The 19,436-nt window shown below is 64.6% G+C and overlaps 2 protein-coding genes across 3 annotated transcripts; one reads left to right on the top strand and one right to left on the bottom strand.

Annotated features, from left to right (window-relative positions):
* Positions 1-508: 508 nt before the first annotated feature.
* On the top strand, positions 509-6,396 carry LOC138735232 (lysosomal alpha-mannosidase-like; the record flags this gene model as incomplete). The annotated part of the gene is given in 10 exon segments (XM_069883138.1): positions 509-670; positions 771-831; positions 834-888; positions 1,917-2,018; positions 2,094-2,181; positions 2,316-2,396; positions 4,537-4,764; positions 4,845-4,994; positions 6,008-6,110; positions 6,211-6,396. Coding segments are annotated over 10 exon segments (1,134 nt in total), but the record flags the coding sequence as incomplete, so codon positions are not given.
* TRMT1 (tRNA methyltransferase 1) lies at positions 6,393-19,327 on the bottom strand. Of its 2 annotated transcripts, none has more exons than XM_069883134.1 (17): positions 19,240-19,327; positions 18,400-18,643; positions 17,189-17,244; positions 16,881-16,990; positions 16,183-16,370; positions 14,025-14,140; positions 12,801-12,913; positions 12,554-12,702; positions 12,374-12,457; positions 11,464-11,533; positions 11,226-11,360; positions 10,200-10,285; positions 8,925-9,033; positions 8,754-8,830; positions 7,744-7,863; positions 7,423-7,537; positions 6,393-6,491 (listed from the first exon to the last, which is right to left on the bottom strand). In XM_069883134.1, exons 1-17 carry the CDS (start codon positions 19,259-19,261, stop codon positions 6,411-6,413), a joined length of 1,875 nt encoding a protein of 624 aa, XP_069739235.1. In that variant the 5' UTR covers positions 19,262-19,327; the 3' UTR covers positions 6,393-6,410. The 2 variants fall into 2 exon arrangements, with proteins under 2 accessions (XP_069739235.1, XP_069739236.1); XM_069883135.1 differs by having other exon boundaries at positions 18,400-18,640; positions 19,240-19,276.
* Between the last annotated feature and the right edge of the window lie 109 nt (positions 19,328-19,436).

Here is a 19,436-nt window from a genome sequence, read left to right as displayed (position 1 = left end):
CTATCTCCTCCTCCTTCTTTGTCTCCTCCTCTTTCCTTTTCATATCTTCTTCTCTTCCTCCTCCTCCTCCTTCTTTTCCTCCTCCTCCTCTTTCCTCTTGCTCCTCCTCCTCCTTCTCCTCATCCTCCTCCCCCCCTTTTCTCCTCCTCCTCCTTTCTCCCCCTCCCTTTTCCTCCTTCCTCCCCCTCCCTTTTCCTCCTTTCTCCCCCTCCCTTTTCCTCCTTTCTCCCCCTCCCTTTTCCTCCTTTCTCCCCTCCCTTTTCCTCCTTCCTCCCCCCTCCCTTTTCCTCCTTCCTCCCCCTCCCTTTTCCTCCTTTCTCCCCCTCCTTTTCCTCCTTCCTCCCCTCCCTTTCCTCCTTTCTCCCCTCCCTTTTCCTCCTTTCTCCCCCTCCCTTTTCCCTCCTTTCTCCCCCCTCCCTTTTCCTCCTTCCTCCCCCTCCCTTTTCCTCCTTCCTCCCCCTCCCTTTTCCTCCTTCCTCCCCCTCCCTTTCCTCCTTCCTCCCCCTCCCTTTCTCCCCCTCCCTTTTCCTCCTCCTCTTCCTGCAGGTACAACGCCAGCACGGGCAACTCCGAGAGCTCCCAGGCCTCGGGCGCCTACATCTTCCGCCCCAACAGCTCCGACCCCAGCCCCGTCTCCAGCTCCAAGCGCGTCTCCACGTACCTGGTGCAGGTGGGCGGTGGGGCCGGGCTCCCCGGGGGGCTGGGGGTGTCCCCGGGACCCCCCAACTCAGGGCGCTGAGGACCGCCCCCCCCCCCCGTGTCCCCCGCAGAACTCCCTGGTGCAGGAGCTCCACCAGAACTTCTCCTCGTGGTGCTCCCAGGTGGTTCGGCTCCGCGCGGGCAGCCCTACCTGGAGCTGGAATGGACCGTGGGGCCCATCCCCGTGGAGTGAGTGAGGGAGGGGGGCGGAAAAATCTGGGGAGGTGGCAATACGGCAGGTCCTGCCCCGCTCTGACCAAGGGACTCGCCTGCTGGATGAGGGAAAGGCTGGGATGGAGTCTTCTGGACTTCAGAAAAGCCTTGGACACGGTTCCTCACACCTTTCTACTTCGGAACTGTCCGTCTCGGGCCTGGAGAGGCCAACGCTCTCCTGGGTGGGAAACTGGTTGTGTGGAGGGCCCAGAGAGTGGTGGGAGATGGAGTTAACTCCAGCTGGAGGCCAGTGACAAGCGGTGTCCCCAGGGCTCCGTGCTGGGTCCTGGTCAATGTCTTTATCCACGACCTGGATGGAGGCATCGAGGGCTCCCTGAGAGAGTTTGGGGGTGACACTGAGCCGGGTGGATCTGCTGGAGGGTTTGAGGTTCTCCAGAGGGATCTGAGCTGGTTGGATCCATGGGCTGAGACCAAGGGGATGAGGTTGGAGCAGGACCTTGGGGCACAACGACCCTGGGCAGCTCCAGCCTAGGAGGAGTCCTGGCTGGAAAGGGCCTGGAGGAGAAGGACCTGGGGGGTTGGTGGGACACGAGGATGTGGAGGCTCTGGAGCGAGTGCAGAGAAGAGCAACGAAGCTGGGGAGGGGGCTGGAGAAGAAGAGGAGCGGCTGAGAGAGCTGGGGGGGTTCAGCCTGGAGAAGAGGAGCCTGAGGGGAGACCTCCTTGCTCTTTCCCTGCAAGGAGCTGGTGGAGAGGAGGGAGCTGGGCTCTTCTCCCCAGGGCCAGGGGCCAGGCCGAGAGGGAACGGCCTCAAGCTCCACCAGGGGAGCCTCAGGATGGGACATCAAGAACTTCTTCATGGAAAGGGTTATTGGTCACTGGGACAGGGAGGGGTTGAGTCCCCTGCCCTGGAGGGGTTGAAGGTGGCCGAGGCGCTGAGGGACGTGGGTCGGTGATTGATGGGGACGGTTGGCTGCTCCGTTGGGTCTCTTCCAACCCGGTGGTTCCGTTATTCTCTGCTAACGCCCCCCCCATCTCCCCCAGCGACGGGGTGGGCAAGGAGATCATCAGCCGCTTCGAGACGCCGCTGCGGACGGGCTCCGTCTTCTACACCGACTCCAACGGGCGGCAGATCCTGGAGCGCAGGTCGGGGCCGGGGCGGGCGATCACCGGGGACCCCCCCGTCCCCCTCCCCGTAACCGGCTTCGTCTCCCCCCAAAGGCGCAACTACCGGCCCACGTGGGACCTGAACCAGACGGAACCCGTGGCGGGGAATTATTACCCCGTTAACACCCGCATCTTCATCAAGGTAACGACTCCGGTGCGGTGGGAGGGAGGGGAACGGGGCTGAGAGCGGGGAACGGGGCTGAGAGCGGGGAACGGGGCTGAGAGCGGGGCAGAGCTCGTCACACGTGTGGCTCTTGCCTCCTTCCCTCCCTGCAGGACGAGAAGGTGCAGCTGACGGTGCTGACGGATCGATCGCAGGGCGGCAGCAGCATCTTCGACGGCTCCTTAGAGCTCATGGTGAGGGAACGTGCTGGGATGCAGCCTCAGGGATGGAAATGTGGGGGTGCAGGGGCTGGGATGCAGCCTCAGGGATGGAAATGTTGGGGTGCAGCAGCTGGGATGCAGCCTCAGGGATGGAAATGTGGGGGTGCAGGGGCTGGGATGCAGCCTCAGGGATGCAGATGTGGGGGTGCAGGGGCTGGGATGCAGCCTCAGGGATGGAAATGTTGGGGTGCAGCAGCTGGGATGCAGCCTCAGGGATGGAAATGTGGGCGTGCAGGGGCTGGGATGCAGCCTCAGGGATGCAGATGTGGGGGTGCAGGGGCTGGGATGCAGCCTCAGGGATGCAGATGTGGGGGTGCAGGGGTTGGGATGCAGCCTCAGGGATGCAGATGTGGGGGTGCAGGGGCTGGGATGCAGCCTCAGGGATGGAAATGTGGGGGTGCAGGGGCTGGGATGCAGCTTCAGGGATGGAAATGTGGGGGTGCAGGGGCTGGGATGCAGCCTCAGGGATGCAGATGTGGGGGTGCAGGGGTTGGGATGCAGCCTCAGGGATGGAAATGTTGGGGTGCAGCAGCTGGGATGCAGCCTCAGGGATGGAAATGTGGGGGTGCAGGGGCTGGGATGCAGCCTCAGGGATGCAGATGTGGGGGTGCAGGGGCTGGGATGCAGCTTCAGGGATGGAAATGTGGGGGTGCAGGGGCTGGGATGCAGCCTCAGGGATGCAGATGTGGGGGTGCAGGGGCTGGGATGCAGCTTCAGGGATGGAAATGTGGGGGTGCAGGGGCTGGGATGCAGCCTCAGGGATGCAGATGTGGGGGTGCAGGGGCTGGGATGCAGCCTCAGGGATGCAGATGTGGGGGTGCAGGGGCTGGGATGCAGCCTCAGGGATGGAAATGTGGGGGTTCAGGAGCTGGGATGCAGCCTCAGGGATGGAAATGTGGGGGTGCAGGGGCTGGGATGCAGCTTCAGGGATGGAAATGTGGGGGTGCAGGGGCTGGGATGCAGCCTCAGGGATGCAGATGTGGGGGTGCAGGGGCTGGGATGCAGCCTCAGGGATGGAAATGTGGGGGTGCAGGGGCTGGGATGCAGCCTCAGGGATGCAGATGTGGGGGTGCAGGGGCTGGGATGCAGCCTCAGGGATGGAAATGTGGGGGTGCAGCAGCTGGGATGCAACTTCAGGGATGGAAATGTGGGGGTGCAGGGGCTGGGATGCAGCCTCAGGGATGGAAATGTGGGCGTGCAGGGGCTGGGATGCAGCCTCAGGGATGGAAATGTGGGGGTGCAGGGGCTGGGATGCAGCCTCAGGGATGGAAATGTTGGGGTGCAGGGGCTGGGATGCAGCCTCAGGGATGGAAATGTGGGGGTGCAGGGGCTGGGATGCAGCCTCAGGGATGGAAATGTGGGGGTGCAGGGGCTGGGATGCAGCCTCAGGGATGCAGATGTGGGGGTGCAGGGGCTGGGATGCAGCTTCAGGGATGGAAATGTGGGGGTGCAGGGGCTGGGATGCAGCCTCAGGGATGCAGATGTGGGGGTGCAGGGGCTGGGATGCAGCTTCAGGGATGGAAATGTGGGGGTGCAGGGGCTGGGATGCAGCCTCAGGGATGCAGATGTGGGGGTGCAGGGGCTGGGATACAGCCTCAGGGATGGAAATGTTGGGGTGCAGCAGCTGGGATGCAGCTTCAGGGATGGAAATGTGGGGGTGCAGGGGCTGGGATGCAGCCTCAGGGATGGAAATGTGGGGGTTCAGGAGCTGGGATGCAGCCTCAGGGATGGAAAAGTGGGGGTGCAGCAGCTGGGATGCAGCCTCAGGGATGGAAATGTGGGGGTGCAGGGGCTGGGATGCAGCTTCAGGGATGGAAATGTGGGGGTGCAGGGGCTGGGATGCAGCCTCAGGGATGCAGATGTGGGGGTGCAGGGGCTGGGATGCAGCCTCAGGGATGCAGATGTGGGGGTGCAGGGGCTGGGATGCAGCCTCAGGGATGGAAATGTGGGGGTGCAGGGGCTGGGATGCAGCCTCAGGGATGCAGATGTGGGGGTGCAGGGGCTGGGATGCAGCTTCAGGGATGCAGATGTGGGGGTTGCATCCTCCGGGCTGCGAGGACCAGGCTGCAGCCTCCAGGGTGACGTGCCCCACGCCGGCTGCCGTTCCCCCCAGGTCCATCGCCGGCTGCTCTGCGACGACAACCGGGGAGTCGGGGAGCCCCTGTCCGAACCGGGAGCCACGGGGCGAGGGCTGGTTGTCCGCGGCCGCCACCTCGTCCTCCTGGAGCCGGTGGCATCGGCGGCCGAGCGGCACCGGCCGCTGGCGCAGGAGCTGGTCGTGGCGCCCTACGCGGTGCTGGCGGCCGGAGAGGGCTCGTCCTTCAGCCGGGGCCGGTGGGAGGTGAGACGTGAAACCCAACGGGGACCGGGGAGGGGGGTCACAGCCACCGTGTCCCCCCTCACCGTGACCCCCTCCCCAAGTTCTCGGCGTTGCGGACGGAGCTGCCGCCCAACGTCCACCTCCTGACGCTGGCGGCCGAGGACGACGGGAACGTCCTCGTGAGGCTGGAGCATCAGTTCGAGCGCGGGGAGAGCGTCAACGGGTCCCAGCCCGTCACCATCGACCTCCTGGTGAGACACCGCGGCCTTCCCGACACCAGCCCCCACGCGGGGATGGGAGGGGTGGGGATCGGGAGAGGCTGGATCCATGGCTGGAGGGCAGGAAGGATCTAGAGAGGGATCGGGAGAGGCTGGATCCATGGCTGGAGGGCAGGAAGGATCTAGAGAGGGATCGGGAGAGGCTGGATCCATGGCTGGAGGGCAGGAAGGATCTAGAGAGGGATCAGGAGAGGCTGGATCCATGGCTGGAGGGCAGGAAGGATCTAGAGAGGGATCAGGAGAGGCTGGATCCATGGCTGGAGGGCAGGAAGGATCTAGAGAGGGATCAGGCCAGGCTGGATCCATGGATGGAGGGCAGGAAGGATCCAGAGTGGGATCAGCTGGATCCATGGGCTTTGGCCCCCCTGGTCCAGTGGGAGGGCTCTGTGCCCACACCTGGGGGTCGGAACGCGCTGGGATTGGAGATCCCATCCCCCCTGAACCCTTCCTGGGTGATCCCTGCTCCCGAAGACAATTCCCAGAGGCAAATCCCTAATCCCGGGGCTGCTCCCCACTCCTGGAGCTGCTCCCTGCAGCGATTCCCACCCCCAGAGCCAATTCCCAGTCCCGATTCCCATTCCTACAGTGATTCCTACTCCCAAATCCCATTCCCAGAGCTGCTCCCCACTCCTAGAGCCAATTCCTTCTCCCAATTCCCACTCCTAGAGCCAATTCCCGCTCCCGATTCCCATTCCTAGAGCCAATCCCCACTCCCAGAGCCAATTCCCACTCCCGATTCCCATTCCCAGAGCCGCTCCCCACTCCCAGAGCCAATTCCCACTCCCGATTCCCATTCCCAGAGCCGATCCCCACTCCTAGAGCCAATTCCCGCTCCCAATTCCCACTCCCAGAGCCAATTCCCACTCCCGATTCCCACTCCCAGAGCCAATTCCCACTCCCGATTCCCACTCCTAGCGCCAATTCCCACTCCCAGAGCCGCCCCCCGTTCCCGCTCCCCGTCCCTGATGGATTTTTCCCTCTCCCAGAGCCTCTTCTCCGCCTTCTCCGTCGTCTCCGTGCAGGAGCTGAGCCTGGGGGCCGATTTGCCCCTCGACGCCATCTCCCGCCTCGTTTGGACCCCGGATACCGGTGCTGGGGGGACTGGGGAGCCCGGGGGGGGGGGGGGGGCTTTAGGGGGGCTTTAAGGAGTTTTGGGGGGGGGTCTCACCCCCGTTTCCCATTTTCCCAGGTCCATCCCAGTCCCATCCCAGTGCCAAACTGGATCCGCGCCGGGTGCGCCTGGAACCCATGGAGATCCGGACATTCCTGGCCTCGGTGCGGGGGGGGCTTTGAGTTGGGGGGGGGCCCCTCGCCCCCCCACCCCCCCCACCCCCCCCTCAGCTTCCAAAAGCGCATTAAATTCCATGGGAATTTGTCTCCGGACGCAGTTTATTCGGGATCGGGGGGGGCGGCGGCCGGGACCCCCTCCTCGTGCGAGTATCGACAGTCGGCACCCAGGGAGCAGCTTCCCTGGGGGGGGGGGGGGGAGAAGGCAGTGAGGACCCCCCCCTTATTCCTGCCCCCCCCCCTTTGTTCCAGCCCCCACCTTGTTCCCAGAGATCCCCCTTATTCCAGCCCCCCCCATTATTCCAGGTCCATTCCTTGTTCCTGGGTTCCCCCCTTATTCCCAGCCCCCCCCCCCCATTATTCCAGCCCCTCTCTTTATTCCAGGCCCCCCCCATTATTCCAGGCCCCCCTCATTATTCCAGCCCCTCTCTTTATTCCAGGCCCCCCCCATTATTCCAGCCCCTCTCTTTATTCCAGCCCCCCCCCCCATTATTCCAGGCCCATTCCTTGTTTCTGGGCTCCCTCCCCCATTATTCCAGTCCCCCCCCCATTATTCCAGCCCCCCCCAACATTCCAGCCCCCCCCAACATTCCAGCCCCCCCTCAACATTCCAGCCCCATTCCTTATTCCTGAGCTCCCCCTTTGTTCCCAGCCCCCCCCCCATTATTCCAGTTCCCCCTCCCATTATTCCAGCCCCCCCCAAATATTCCAGACTCCATCCTAACATTCCACACCCCCCCCATTATTCCAGCCCCCCCCCCCCCATTATTCCAGCCCCATTCCTTGTTCCTGGGCTCCCCCTTTGTTCCCAGGGTCGTCCCCCCCCCAATATTCCATTCCCTTCCCATTATTCCAGCCCCCCCCAATCAATCCAGCCCCTCCCATTATTCACCCCCCCCCCCAAAAAAAAGCCCTGCACCCCCCTCCTGTCCCTCCATGAAGTGGGGGGGGCCCCCCGCATGCCTCAGTTTCCCTCTGTGTCCCCCCGTGCCTCAGTTTCCCTCTGTGTAACGAGTTGCACCGGGCTCAGCTCCCAATATGAGCACCCCCCCGCAATATTCCAGCCCCCCCCCAATATTCCAGCCCCCCCCAATATTCCAGCCCCCCCCGGTACCTCCTTGAAGCGTTTACACGGGAACATTTTGAGGCCGGCGCCGCTCTCCGTCCGCGCCGAACGCTTGTTCTGGAGCCGCTGCCGCTTCTCCTGGAGGGAGGGGGAGATCCCACCCCTGGGGGGGGGTCGGGGGGGGGCACAGATAACACCCCCCCTCCCCAAAATAACAGACCAGGGGACCCCTCCCCACCCCTGATTTGTAGGGTGCCTCGCTCCCTCTCTCCAGGCACGATTCCAGGGGTGGGGCTGGGAGTTTGGGGGGGGGCCCCCCTTGACCCCCCCCCCCCCCAGCGCCCCCTGACCCCCCCCCAGGGCTCTTACCCGGCCTTCGCCCGAGCCTTGGGACCCCAAAAGGCTTCGGGGTTCTCCGGGAAGCGCTTGAGACCCCGTTTCCTGGAGCTGGGGTTGGCGTCCGGGTGGAGAGCGAAGGAGGCCTGGAGCCTGGGGGGGGGGCGAAACGGGGGGGGACGGGGTCATTTGGGGGGGTACAGGGGGGAATGGGGTCATTGGGGGGCAAAATGGGGGGGGACAGGGTGATTTGGGGGGGTAAAGGAGGGGGAATGGGGTCATGGGGGGGCAAAATGGGGGGGGACAGGGTGATTGGGGGGGCACAGGGTCATTTTAGGGGGGCAAAATGGGGGGGGACGGGGTGATTTGGGGGGGTAAAGGAGGGGGAATGGGGTCATGGGGGGCAAAATGGGGGGGACAGGGTGATTTTGGGGGGGCACAGTGGGGGAATGGGGTCATTGGGGGGGGACAGGGTGATTTGGGGGGGTACGGGGGGGAGTGGGGTCATTGGGGGGCAAAATCGGGGGGACAGGGTGATTTGGGGGGGTAAAGGAGGGGGAATGGGGTCATGGGGGGGCAAAATGGGGGGGGACAGGGTGATTTGGGGGGGTACGGGGGGGAATGGGGTCATTGGGGGGCAAAATCGGGGGGGACAGGGTGATTTGGGGGGGTAAAGGAGGGGGAATGGGGTCATGGGGGGGCAAAATGGGGGGGGACAGGGTGATTTGGGGGGGTACGGGGGGGAATGGGGTCATTGGGGGGCAAAATGGGGGGGGGGACAGGGTGATTTGGGGGGGTAAAGGAGGGGGAATGGGGTCGGGGGGGCAAAATGGGGGGGACAGGGTTCTTTGGGGGGGGCCAGGGTCATTTTGGGGGGGCACAGGGTCATTTTGGGGGGTCAAAGCGTGATCCAGGGTCGTTTGGAGGGTGGGATTATTTGTGGGGAGCAAAGCCGGGAGGGGGGTCAGGATCATTTAGGGGGGCAAAGTCGGGGGAACGGGATGATTTGGGGGGGGTCAGGGTGTTTTTGGGGGGGCTCCTACGTGGGCTCCACGGCGAGGATCCGCGCGGCCGGGCTGGTCTCCGCGAGCCGCTCGCGTTTCACGGGGTGCAGCTTGGCCTGACGAGGAAAAAAAGGGGGTGCAGGGGGGGGTCAGGGGAGGTTGCTCAGCCCCCCATTTTTTCTGGGGGGGTCCCCGCACCCCGTTTCTCACCCAGCAGCGCATGAGGTCCCAGAGCAGGGCGGGCGGCGCATCCGTCTTGACGGCGTTTTTGCAGGCGTGGGAGAGGGAAACGCGGAAGCCGGCGTGGAGCAGGGCGGATCTGGGGGGGCAGAGGCAGAAATTGGGGGGGCCCCCAGGCTTTGAACCAGGGGAGGGGGCCGCCCAGGGATTTTTGGGGTGTTCCAAATGGATCTAGGGGGCATCCCAAGGGATTTGGGGGACCCAGGGGCTTGGGGAGGGGAGGATCTAGGGGTGTCCCCGATGGGTCTAGGGGTGTCCCTGATGGATTTAGGGGTGTCCCCGAAAGATCTAGGGGCGTCCCAAGGGATTTGGGGTGCCCTTGCCCTGGGGGGGATCTGGGGGTGTCCCCAATGGATCTAGGGGTGTCCCCACTGGATCTAGGAGTGTCCCCAATGGATCTAGGGGTGTTCCCGATGGATCTGGGGGTGTTCCAATGGATCTGGGGGTGTCCCCAGGGATTTGGGGGCATCCCAAGGGATTTGGGGTGCCCTTGCCCTGGGGGAATTGGGGGACCCAGGGGCTGGGGGGGATCTAGGAGCGTCCCAATGGATCTAGGGGTGTCCCCAATGGATCTAGGGGTGTTCCCAATGGATCTGGGGGGCATCCCAAGGGATTTGGGGTGCCCTTGCCGCTGGGGGAGATCTAGGGGTGTCCCCAGGGATTGGGGGGCATCCCAAGGGATTTGGGGTGCCCTTGCCCTTGGGGGAATTGGGGGACCCAGGGGCTGGGGGGGGATCTAGGAGTGTCCCAATGGATCTGGGGGTGTCCCCAATAGATCTAGGGGTGTTCCAAATGGATCTAGGGGTGTCCCCAATGGATCTAGGGGGCGTCCCAAGGGATTTGGGGTGCCCTTGCTCTGGGGGAGATCTGGGGGTGTCCCCAATGGATCTAGGGGTGTCCCCAGGGATTGGGGGGCATCCCAAGGAATTTGAGGTGCCCTTTGCCTCAAGGGAATTGAGTGACCCATGGGGGCACGGTGCCCCTGGGCCAGGGAATTGGGGTGCCCGGTGGCTGGGGAGGGGTTCAGGGTGCCCCAAAGCTGGAGGATTTGGGGTGCTCAGAGCCGGGGGGGGGTTCAGGGTGCCCCAAAGCTGAAGGATTTGGGGTGCTCAGAGCCAGGGGGGTTTTGGGGTGCCCCAAAGCTGGAGGATTTGGGGTGCTCAGAGCCGGGGGGGCGGGGTTCAGGGTGCCCCAAAGCTGGAGGATTTGGGGTGCTCAGAGCCAGGGGGTTTCGGGGTGCCCCACCGGAGCTGCAGCAGGGAGGGGGTGTTGCAGCGCAGGGTGCTGCTCAGCCCGTCCAGCGTGTGGTACAGCGGGACGTCCTCCAGCTCCTGGGGGGCAGCGACACAGATTGGGGGGGGCTCAGGACCCACCCCCGGGGCCAGCCCTGGCCCCCCCACCCCCTCCTCCCTGTCCCCGTCCCCCCATCCCGGTCCCATTCCGGGTCACCATCCCTCTCTCTTTGTCTCTGTCCCTGGCCCCTCGTCCCTTCCCCTGTCCCCGTCCCTGTCCCCCCATCCCTGTCTCCCCATTCCTGGTCCCCATTCCTCTCCCTTTGTCCCCATCCCTGTCCCCCTCCCTGTCCCCATCCCTGTCCCATCATCCCCATCCCTGTCCCTCTCCCTTTCTCCCCCTCCCTGTCCCCGTCCCCTCATCCCTGTCCCTGTCCCTCTCCCTTTCTCCCCATCCCTGTCCCCGTCCCCTCATCCCTGTCTCTCTCCCTGTCCCTGTCCCCTCATCCCTGTCCCTCTCCCTCTCCCCATCCCCTCATCCCCGTCTCTCTCCCTGTCCCTGTCCCTGTCCCCTCATCCCTGTCCCATTCCTGATCCCACTTACTCTCTCTTTGTCCCCATCCGTGTTCCTTTAGTCCCCATCCCTGCTCCCCTGTCCCCTCATCCCTGTTCCTTTGTCCCCATCCCTGTCCCATCGTCCCCATCCCTGTCCCTCTGCCTTTCTCCCCATCCCTGTCCCCATCCCCTCATCCCTGTCTCTCTCCCTGTCCCCGTCCCCTTATCCCTGTCCCATTCCTGGTCCCTATTACTCTCCCTTTGTCCCCATCCCTGTTCCTTTAGTCCCCATCCCTGTCCCCCTCCCTGTCCCCATCCCCTCACCCCTGTCCCCCTCCCTGTCCCCATCCCTGCTCCCCTGTCCTCTCATCCCTGTTCCTTTGTCCCCATCCCTCTCCCTTTCTCCCCATCCCTGTCCCCTCATCCCCATCCCGTTCCCGGTCCCCGTCCCCTCGTCCCTGTCCCTGTCCCCGTGTCCCCTCACCTCGGTGACGACGCTGAGGAGCCCCCTCATCCTCTGCTCGGTGCCGAAGCGCCCGGGGTTCTGCTCCAGCGCCCACAGCAGCCGCGCCACGAAGTCCGCGTCGTGCAGGGGCTCAGCCCAGATGGGGCCACCCAGCTTGGTTGGTGGGGGACACACACACACACGGGGGGATCAGGGTAAAAAAGGGGGTGCAGGGGGGTGTTAAGGGCTGGGGGGGGGACACAGGAGGGGCCCCCACCTGGTGTCGGTGCTGGCAGAACTCACAGCTCGGCCCCACGGGCGGCCCCGAGGCCGCCCCGTACTTGAAGCTGGGGAAGAGAAATCGGGGGATTGAGACACCCCCCCGAATCACTGAGCCCCCATTTCAGCCCTCAGACCCCCCACTCCCATCACTGAGCCCCCATTTCAGCCCTCAGACCCCCCACTCCCATCACTGAGCCCCCATTTCAGCTCTCAGACCCCCCCCATTTCAGCCCTCAGACCCCCCCATTTCAGCCCTCAGACCCCCCACTCCCATCACTGAGCCCCCATTTCAGCCCTCAGACCCCCCACTCCCATCACTGAGCCCCCATTTCAGCCCTCAGACCCCCCCCATTTCAGCCCTCAGACCCCCCCATTTCAGCCCTCACAGCCCCCCTCCCATCACTGAGCCCCCATATCAACCCTCAGACCCCCATCGCTGAGCTCCCAGCCCCCATTTTAGCTCTCAGACCCCCCCATTTCACCCCTCAGACCCCCCCCATTTCACCCCACAGCCCCCACAGTCACTGAGCCCCCATTTCACCCCTCAGACCCCCCCTCCCCAGCCCCACAGCCCCCCCTCTCCCATCACAACCCCCTTTCTCACCACATCCCCCCATCCCTGAGCCCCCTTCCCATCTTTTAGCCCCCCCAAACCATCACAAACCCCCTTCTCATCCCCCCCCCGCATTCCTGACCCCCATAACCCCAAAGACCCCCCCCCTCCCCAGCCCCACAGCCCCCCCTCTCCCATCACAGCCCCTTCTCACCACATCCCTGAGCCCCCTTCCCATCTTTTACCCCCCCCTAAACCATCACAAACCCCCTTCTCATCCCCTCCCCCGCATTCCTGACCCCCCCCAACCACAAAGACCCCCCCCTCCCCAGCCCCAGAGCCCCCCCCATACCCGTTTCCGTGCTCGGTCACCTTCCCGAGCCGCTGGAGGTGGTAGGAGCCGCACCCCACGCAGTGATAGACCAGAGCCTGTTTGCTGCGAGGAAACGAGGTTATGGGGGGTGTCAAAGGGGTGCAGACCCCCCACTCAGGGCTGCGTGTGACCCCCCCCCCCCGCGCCGAACCCCCTCACCTGGCTGAATTCTTCACCTTCGCCTGCCCCGTGAAGACCCGGACGAAGACGCGGACGTAGAAGTCGGCGCTGACGGAGAGTAACGGGACGATGAAGCGCTGGTAGCAGTTGGCGCGGCTGTCGAGGCTGTGCAGGATGATCCGTAGGGCCTGGAAAAGCAGGAAAAAAGAGGGGGGGGAACCCCTTAACTCAAGCTGTGAGAGATTTTGGGCACCCCCCCCCACCCCCCCCAACTTGTGATGCTCACCATCTCATGGCAGAACTTGCCCTTGAGCGAGACGGAGCCGTATTTGCCGTAGCAGGTCTCGGGGCTGTTCCCGGCCAGCACGCCCATGTCGGTGCAGGTGACGCAGAGCAGCCCTGGAGTCGGGGGAAAGAATCATAAACTCAGAGAAGCACCAGGTTGGGAAGGACCCACCGGATCGTTGAGTCCAACCGTCCCCATCAATCACCGACCCACGTCCCTCAGCGCCTCGTCCACCCGGCCCTTCAACCCCTCCAGGGCAGGGGACTCAACCCCCTCCCTGTCCCAGGGCCCAGGGACCCTTTCCAGGAAAGATTCCATCCTGCTGTCCATGCGGAGCCTCCCCTGGTGGAGCTTGAGGCCGTTCCCTCTCAGCCTGGCCCCTGGCCCTGGGGAGAAGAGCCCAGCTCCCTCCTCTCCACCAGCTCCTTGCAGGGAAAGAGCAAGGAGGTCTCCCCTCAGGCTCCTCTTCTCCAGGCTGAACCCCCCCCAAAACTTCTAGTTTGTAGGAAACTTGGGGCACAACAACCCCGGGCAGCTCCAGCCTGGCTGGAAAGGGCCTGGAGGAGAAGGACCTGGGGGGGTTGGTGGAACAGGAGCCAGCAGGGGCCCAGGGGGCCAAGGAGGCCAAGGGCATCTTGGCTTGGAGCAGAAATGCTGTGGCCAGCAGGAGCAGGGAAGGGATCCCATTGGTGAGGCTGCACCTCAACATCTGGGTTCGGTTTTGGGTTCTTCACTCCAAGAAGGACATTGAGGTCCTGGAGCGCGTCTGGAGTTGGGGAAGGGGCTGGAGAACAAGCGTTATGAGATGTGGGTGAGGGACCTGGGGGGGTTCAGCCTGGAGAAGAGGAGCCTGAGGGGAGACCTCCTTGCTCTTTCCCTGCAAGGAGCTTGTGGAGAGGAGGGAGCTGGGCTCTTCTCCCCAGGGCCAGGGGCCAGGCCGAGAGGGAACGGCCTCGAGCTCCACCAGGGGAGCCTCAGGATGGGACATCAAGAACTTCTTCATGGGAAGGGTTATTGGTCACTGGGACAGGGAGGGGGTTGAGTCCCCTGCCCTGGAGGGGTTGAAGGGCCGGGTGGACGAGGTGCTGAGGGACGTGGGTTGATGGGGACGGTTGGACTCCATGATCCAGTGGGTCCTTTCCAACCTCGTTCTCTTTCCCGTGTTAGGGGGGGCAGGGGGTCCCCAGCAATCGAGGATCCCCCCTCTCGGCTGCCATCGCTCACCTCCCTCGCTCACGGCCTGCACGGCGGCGTCCAGGAAGGGAGCGGGGCTGCCGTAGGGGTCGAGGTCGATGGCGTCGAAGGGTTCCCGGTTCACCTTGCTCTGGTACATCAGCGTCCTGAGGCGGGGGGCACGGAGAAATGGGGGACCCCCCAACACCTCGGGGTGCGGGAACCCCCCTAACTGGGACACAGGGACTCCCAAACCTTGGGGATCCCCCTCTTCTTGAGACACAGGGACCCCCAAACCTTGCAGATCCCCCCTTCTTGGTACACAGGAACCCCCAAATCTTGACATCCCCCACCTCCTGGGGACACAGGGACCCCCAAACCTTGCTCCCCCACCTCCTTGGGACACAGAGACTCCCAAATCTTGGGGACCCCCAAACCTTGGAAATGCCCCCCTCCTCCTCCTTGGGACACAGGAACCCCCAAACCTTGTGGGTCCCCCCTCCTTGGGACACAGGAACCCCCAAACCTTGACCCCCAACCTCCTTGGGACACAGGGACTCCCAAATCTTGGGGACCTCCCTCCTCCTTGGGATACAGGGAACTACAAGTCTTGGGGAGCCCCCCTTCTTTGGGACACAGAGACCCTCAAACCTTGTGGATCCTCCCTTCTTGGGACACAGGGAACCCCAAACCTTGGGGAACCCCCCTTCTTGGGACACAGGGAACCCCGAACCTCAGGGACCCCCAAACCTTGGAAATGGCCCCCTCCTCCTCCTCCTTGGGACACAGGGAGCCCCAAACCTTGCCCCCCCTCCTTCTTGAGACACAGGAACCCCCAAACCTTGGGGATCCCCCCTTCTTGGGACACAAGGACCCCCAAACCTTGGAAATGCCCCCTTCCTCCTCTTTGGGACACAGGGACCCCCAAACCTTGCCCCCCCACCTCCTTGGGACACAGGGACCCCCAAACCTTGCAGATCCCCCCTTCTTGAGACACAGGAACCCCCAAACCTTGCGGATCCCCCCTCCTTGGGACACAGGGACCCCCAAACCTTGCTCCCCCACCTCCTTGGGACACAGAGACTCCCAAATCTTGGGGACCCCCAAACCTTGGAAATGCCCCCCTCCTCCTCCTTGGGACACAGGAACCCCCAAACCTTGTGGGTCCCCCCTCCTTGGGACACAGGAACCCCCAAACCTTGACCCCCAACCTCCTTGGGACACAGGGACTCCCAAATCTTGGGGACCTCCCTCCTCCTTGGGATACAGGGAACTACAAGTCTTGGGGAGCCCCCCTTCTTTGGGACACAGAGACCCTCAAACCTTGTGGATCCTCCCTTCTTGGGACACAGGGAACCCCAAACCTTGGGGAACCCCCCTTCTTGGGACACAGGGAACCCCGAACCTCAGGGACCCCCAAACCTTGGAAATGGCCCCCTCCTCCTCCTCCTTGGGACACAGGGAGCCCCAAACCTTGCCCCCCCTCCTTCTTGAGACACAGGAACCCCCAAACCTTGGGGATCCCCCCTTCTTGGGACACAAGGACCCCCAAACCTTGGAAATGCCCCCTTCCTCCTCTTTGGGACACAGGGACCCCCAAACCTTGCCCCCCCACCTCCTTGGGACACAGGGACCCCCAAACCTTGCGGATCCCCCCTTCTTGAGACACAGGAACCCCCAAACCTTGCAGATCCCCCCTTCTTGGGACACAGGAACCCCCAAACCTTGCAGATCCCCCCTTCTTGGGACACAGGGACCCCCAAACCTTGCAGATCCCCCCTCCTTGTGACACAGGGACCCCTAAACCTTGCGGATCCCTCCTTCTTGGGACACAGGGACCCCCAAACTTTGCAGATCCCCCCTTCTTGAGACACAGGAACCCCCAAACCTTGCAGATCCCTCCTCCTTGTGACACAGGGACCCCTAAACCTGGCGGATCCCTCCTTCTTGAGACACAGAGACCCCCAAATCTTGGGGATGCCCCCTTCTTGGTACAGAGGAACCCCCAAATCTTGACACCCCCCCCCTCCTTGGGACACAGGGACCCCCAAACCTTGCCCCCCCCCCTTCAGCTTGGTGCCGCACCCCTGGGGGCAAGAGCCCTAACCCACCCCCCCCCCAGTTACAGCTACTGGGACCAGTTTGGTGCCTCCTAAAGCTGTGGGGGGCGGCTGCGAGATTTGGGGGTGCAGGGTGGGGGGGGGGTTACCTGGCGTCGGCCATGTGGGGGGTGACCAGGGCCCCCACCCCGCCGAAGGCCACGTTGCGGCGCATGAGGGCGACGGCGCGGGGGGAGGCGTCGTTGGCCACCACGGCCCCCAGCCCCGGCACCTCCAGGGCGAAGCGGATGGAACGCAGCCCCGAGGCGGCCAGCGCCTCCAGCACCCGCAGCCCCCCCTGGAAAAAATGGAAGGGGGGGCCCCTAACTGCACCCCAAAATCTGAAACCCCAAATCCGAACCCTCAAACGGAGCCAAAACCCCCGTCCCTGCAACCCCAACCAAACCCCGAAGCCCTGAGACACCCAGCACCTGCACCCTCCCCGCGAGAAATCGTGAGGGGGGGGCCCTAACTGCACCCCAAAATCTGAAACCCCCAAAAATTTGAACCCTAAACTGCACCCCCAAATCCAAACTCTCAAACTGAGCCAAAACCCCCATCCCTGCAACCCCAACCAAACCCTGAACCCCCAAACCACCCCAAATCTCAAACCCCTGAACCCCAAACCCCCCCAAAACCCTGAACCCCCAAAACCCTGTACCCCCAAACTACCCCCCAGCCCTTCGCTCCAAACCCTAAAACCCTAAATCCTGGATCCCAAAACCACCCCCCAACCCCTGAACCCCCCAAATGCCTCCCCAAAACCCTGAACCCCAAAACCCTGAACCCCAAAATAGCCCCCCCACACCTCGCAAACGTCCCCTGGCTTCGCTGTCCTTGGGGTCGCGGGGTCCCCATTCTTGGGGTCCCCATCCTGGGCGCCCCCCCCATCCGGTTGGTCCTCCCCGGGGAGAACGACTGGAAAAAAGGAGGGGGACCCCAAAAATAAGGTGGGGGGGAAGGGGACCCCCAAAATGGAGACAGGGAGAGGAATACGGGATAGGGGGAAAAGGGGGTTTGGGACACCAAAGATGGGGATGGGGTGGCGGGGGACCCCAAGGATGGAGTCAAGGGGGACAAAGCGGGGATGGGGGCCCCCCCAACTCTCCCTCGTACCCCGAATCCCCTTGGGCTGCAGCTGGAGGCGGGCGAACTCGGTCAGGACGGCGCAGCTGGGGGGGCGGGACACACAGAGTCAGGGGTCTGCAAGGTGGGGGGCAGCACCCCAGGACACCCCAACATCCTCTTCTGACCCCCCCCCCCCCGCCCCCAGGACACCCCAAATCTTCTGTTCCCCCCAGCCACCCCTGACCCCCACCCGAACCCTCTCTGGACACCCCAAAGCCCCCTCCCAAGACCCCCTGACCTCCCCCCAACACCCCAAAGCCCCCCCAACCCTACTAAGCCCACCGTGCCCCCCCCCCGAATACTTCTGAGCCCCCCTCAGCACCCCCAAACCCCCTAAAGTCCCCTGGGACACCCCAGAGCCCCCTCCCAAGACCCCCCCTGCCCCCCCAACCCGACTGCAGCTCCTCTGAGCCCACCGTGACCCCACCCAGGACACGTCTGAGCCCCCCCAAACCCCCTTGGAGCAGCTCAGAGCCCCCCCAGCCCCCCGAAACCCCCCCAGGACACCCCAAAGCCCCCCCAACCCTACTACAGCTCCTCTGAACCCACCGTGACCCTCCCCCAGGACACTTCTGAGCCCCCCCCAACCCCCTAAAGTCCCCTGGGACACCCCAGACCCCCCTCCCAAGACCCCCCCTGCCCCCCCCAGCCCCCCCAACCCGACTGCAGCTCCTCTGAACCCACCGTGACCCCCCCCCCCCGGACACTTCTGAGCCCCCCCAGACCCCCTTGGAGCAGCTCAGAGCCCCCCCAGCCCCCCAAAACCCCCCCAGGACACCCCAGAGCCCCCTCCCAAGGTCCCCTGACCCCCCCCGGACACCCCAAAGGCCCCCTCAACCCGACTACAGCTCCTCTGAACCCACCGTGGCCCCCCCCCAGGACACTTCTGAGCCTCCCCCCGACACTTTGAGCCCCCCCAAACCCCCTAAAGTCCCCTGGGACACCCCAGAGCCCCCTCCCAAGACCCCCCCCAGCCCCCCCAACCTGACTGCAGCTCCTCTGAACCCACCGTGACCCCCCCCAGGACACTTCTGAGCCCCCCCAGAACACGTCTGAGCCCCCCCAGACCCCTTTGGAGCAGCTCAGAGCCCCCCCAGCCCCCCTGAACCCCGCCCCCAGGAAACCCCAGAGCCCCCTCCCAAGGTCCCCTGACCCCCCCCAGCCCCCCTCCGAGTAGTTCAGAGCCCCCCCCCCCTCACGTCAGGTCGCGGTTGAAGCCCTGCACAGGGTTGTAGAAAACTTCGTTGCCCCCGGGGCAGATGATGGTGGCCCGGCCCTCGGTGACCAGCGCCTCGCCCGCCCCGGGGGGGTCCCCGGAGCCCGGGGGGGGCCCAGCGGAGCCGTTAGGGGGGGGGGTCTCGGCCATAGCAGCAGCAGCAGCAGCAGCGGGGGGGGCGGGGGGGGTCGCAGGGCCGGCTCGGACAAAGGTGCTGAACGCGGCTACTGCGGGGTGGAGGGGGTTAAATAGTGGGGGGCCCGGGGGGGGGTTAAATATGAGATGGGGGGGGGCGTGGGGGGTAAATATGAGGGGGGGCGTTGGTGGGGGGGCAGAGGGGAACGGCTTGGGGGGGGGATTTGGGGGAGTTTAACGCAGGCCTTGGGGGAGGGGGAGCAACATGAGCTTGGGGGGGGTATTTTTGGGGGGGAGGTTGTGTTTTTTTGGGGGGGCTTGTTTATTTTAGGGGGGAGGAGAGGGTTAACTTTGAAGGGGGGGGTCTTATCGCTGCGGGGCGGGGGGGCGGTTTGGGGGGGGGAAACCCTGAGAAGCGGGAACCAGAGGGAGCCCCGAGAACTGGGGGACACACACACACACACGAGGCGCCCCCCACGCTGGGGTTGGGGGGGGGGGGGTCCGGGGCACCGGGGGGAGTGGGGGGGGCGGGAAGACCCCAAACCACGTGGCGTGGGACAAGGCTGGGCGCCTTAAGCCACGCCCCCCAGCCACCCCACCCCTCAGGCCCCGCCCCCTGCGCCCCCCCAAATCCCCGGTGACCCCCCCAAATCCCCGGTGACCCCCCCCCCGACCCCCTCAATCTCACCCGCCCGCAGGGCCCCGCGCATCCCCCGCGCCTCCCTTCACTCGGGCGCCGCCATCTGCGGCGCCCCCGGGGCCGCGGTCACGTGACCGCGGGCGGACGGCGCGCCGCGAGGCTCAGAAAAGCTCCTCCCCCTGCGGCGCGCGGAGGGGTGGAGGGTGCGGTGGGAGGGGGGGAAGCGGGCTCGGCGCTCGGCTGAT

This window comes from Phaenicophaeus curvirostris, unplaced genomic scaffold (genome assembly GCF_032191515.1).
Source record: "Phaenicophaeus curvirostris isolate KB17595 unplaced genomic scaffold, BPBGC_Pcur_1.0 scaffold_608, whole genome shotgun sequence".
Lineage (NCBI taxonomy): Eukaryota > Metazoa > Chordata > Aves > Cuculiformes > Cuculidae > Phaenicophaeus > Phaenicophaeus curvirostris.
This window is presented reverse-complemented; position numbering and strand designations above follow the sequence as displayed.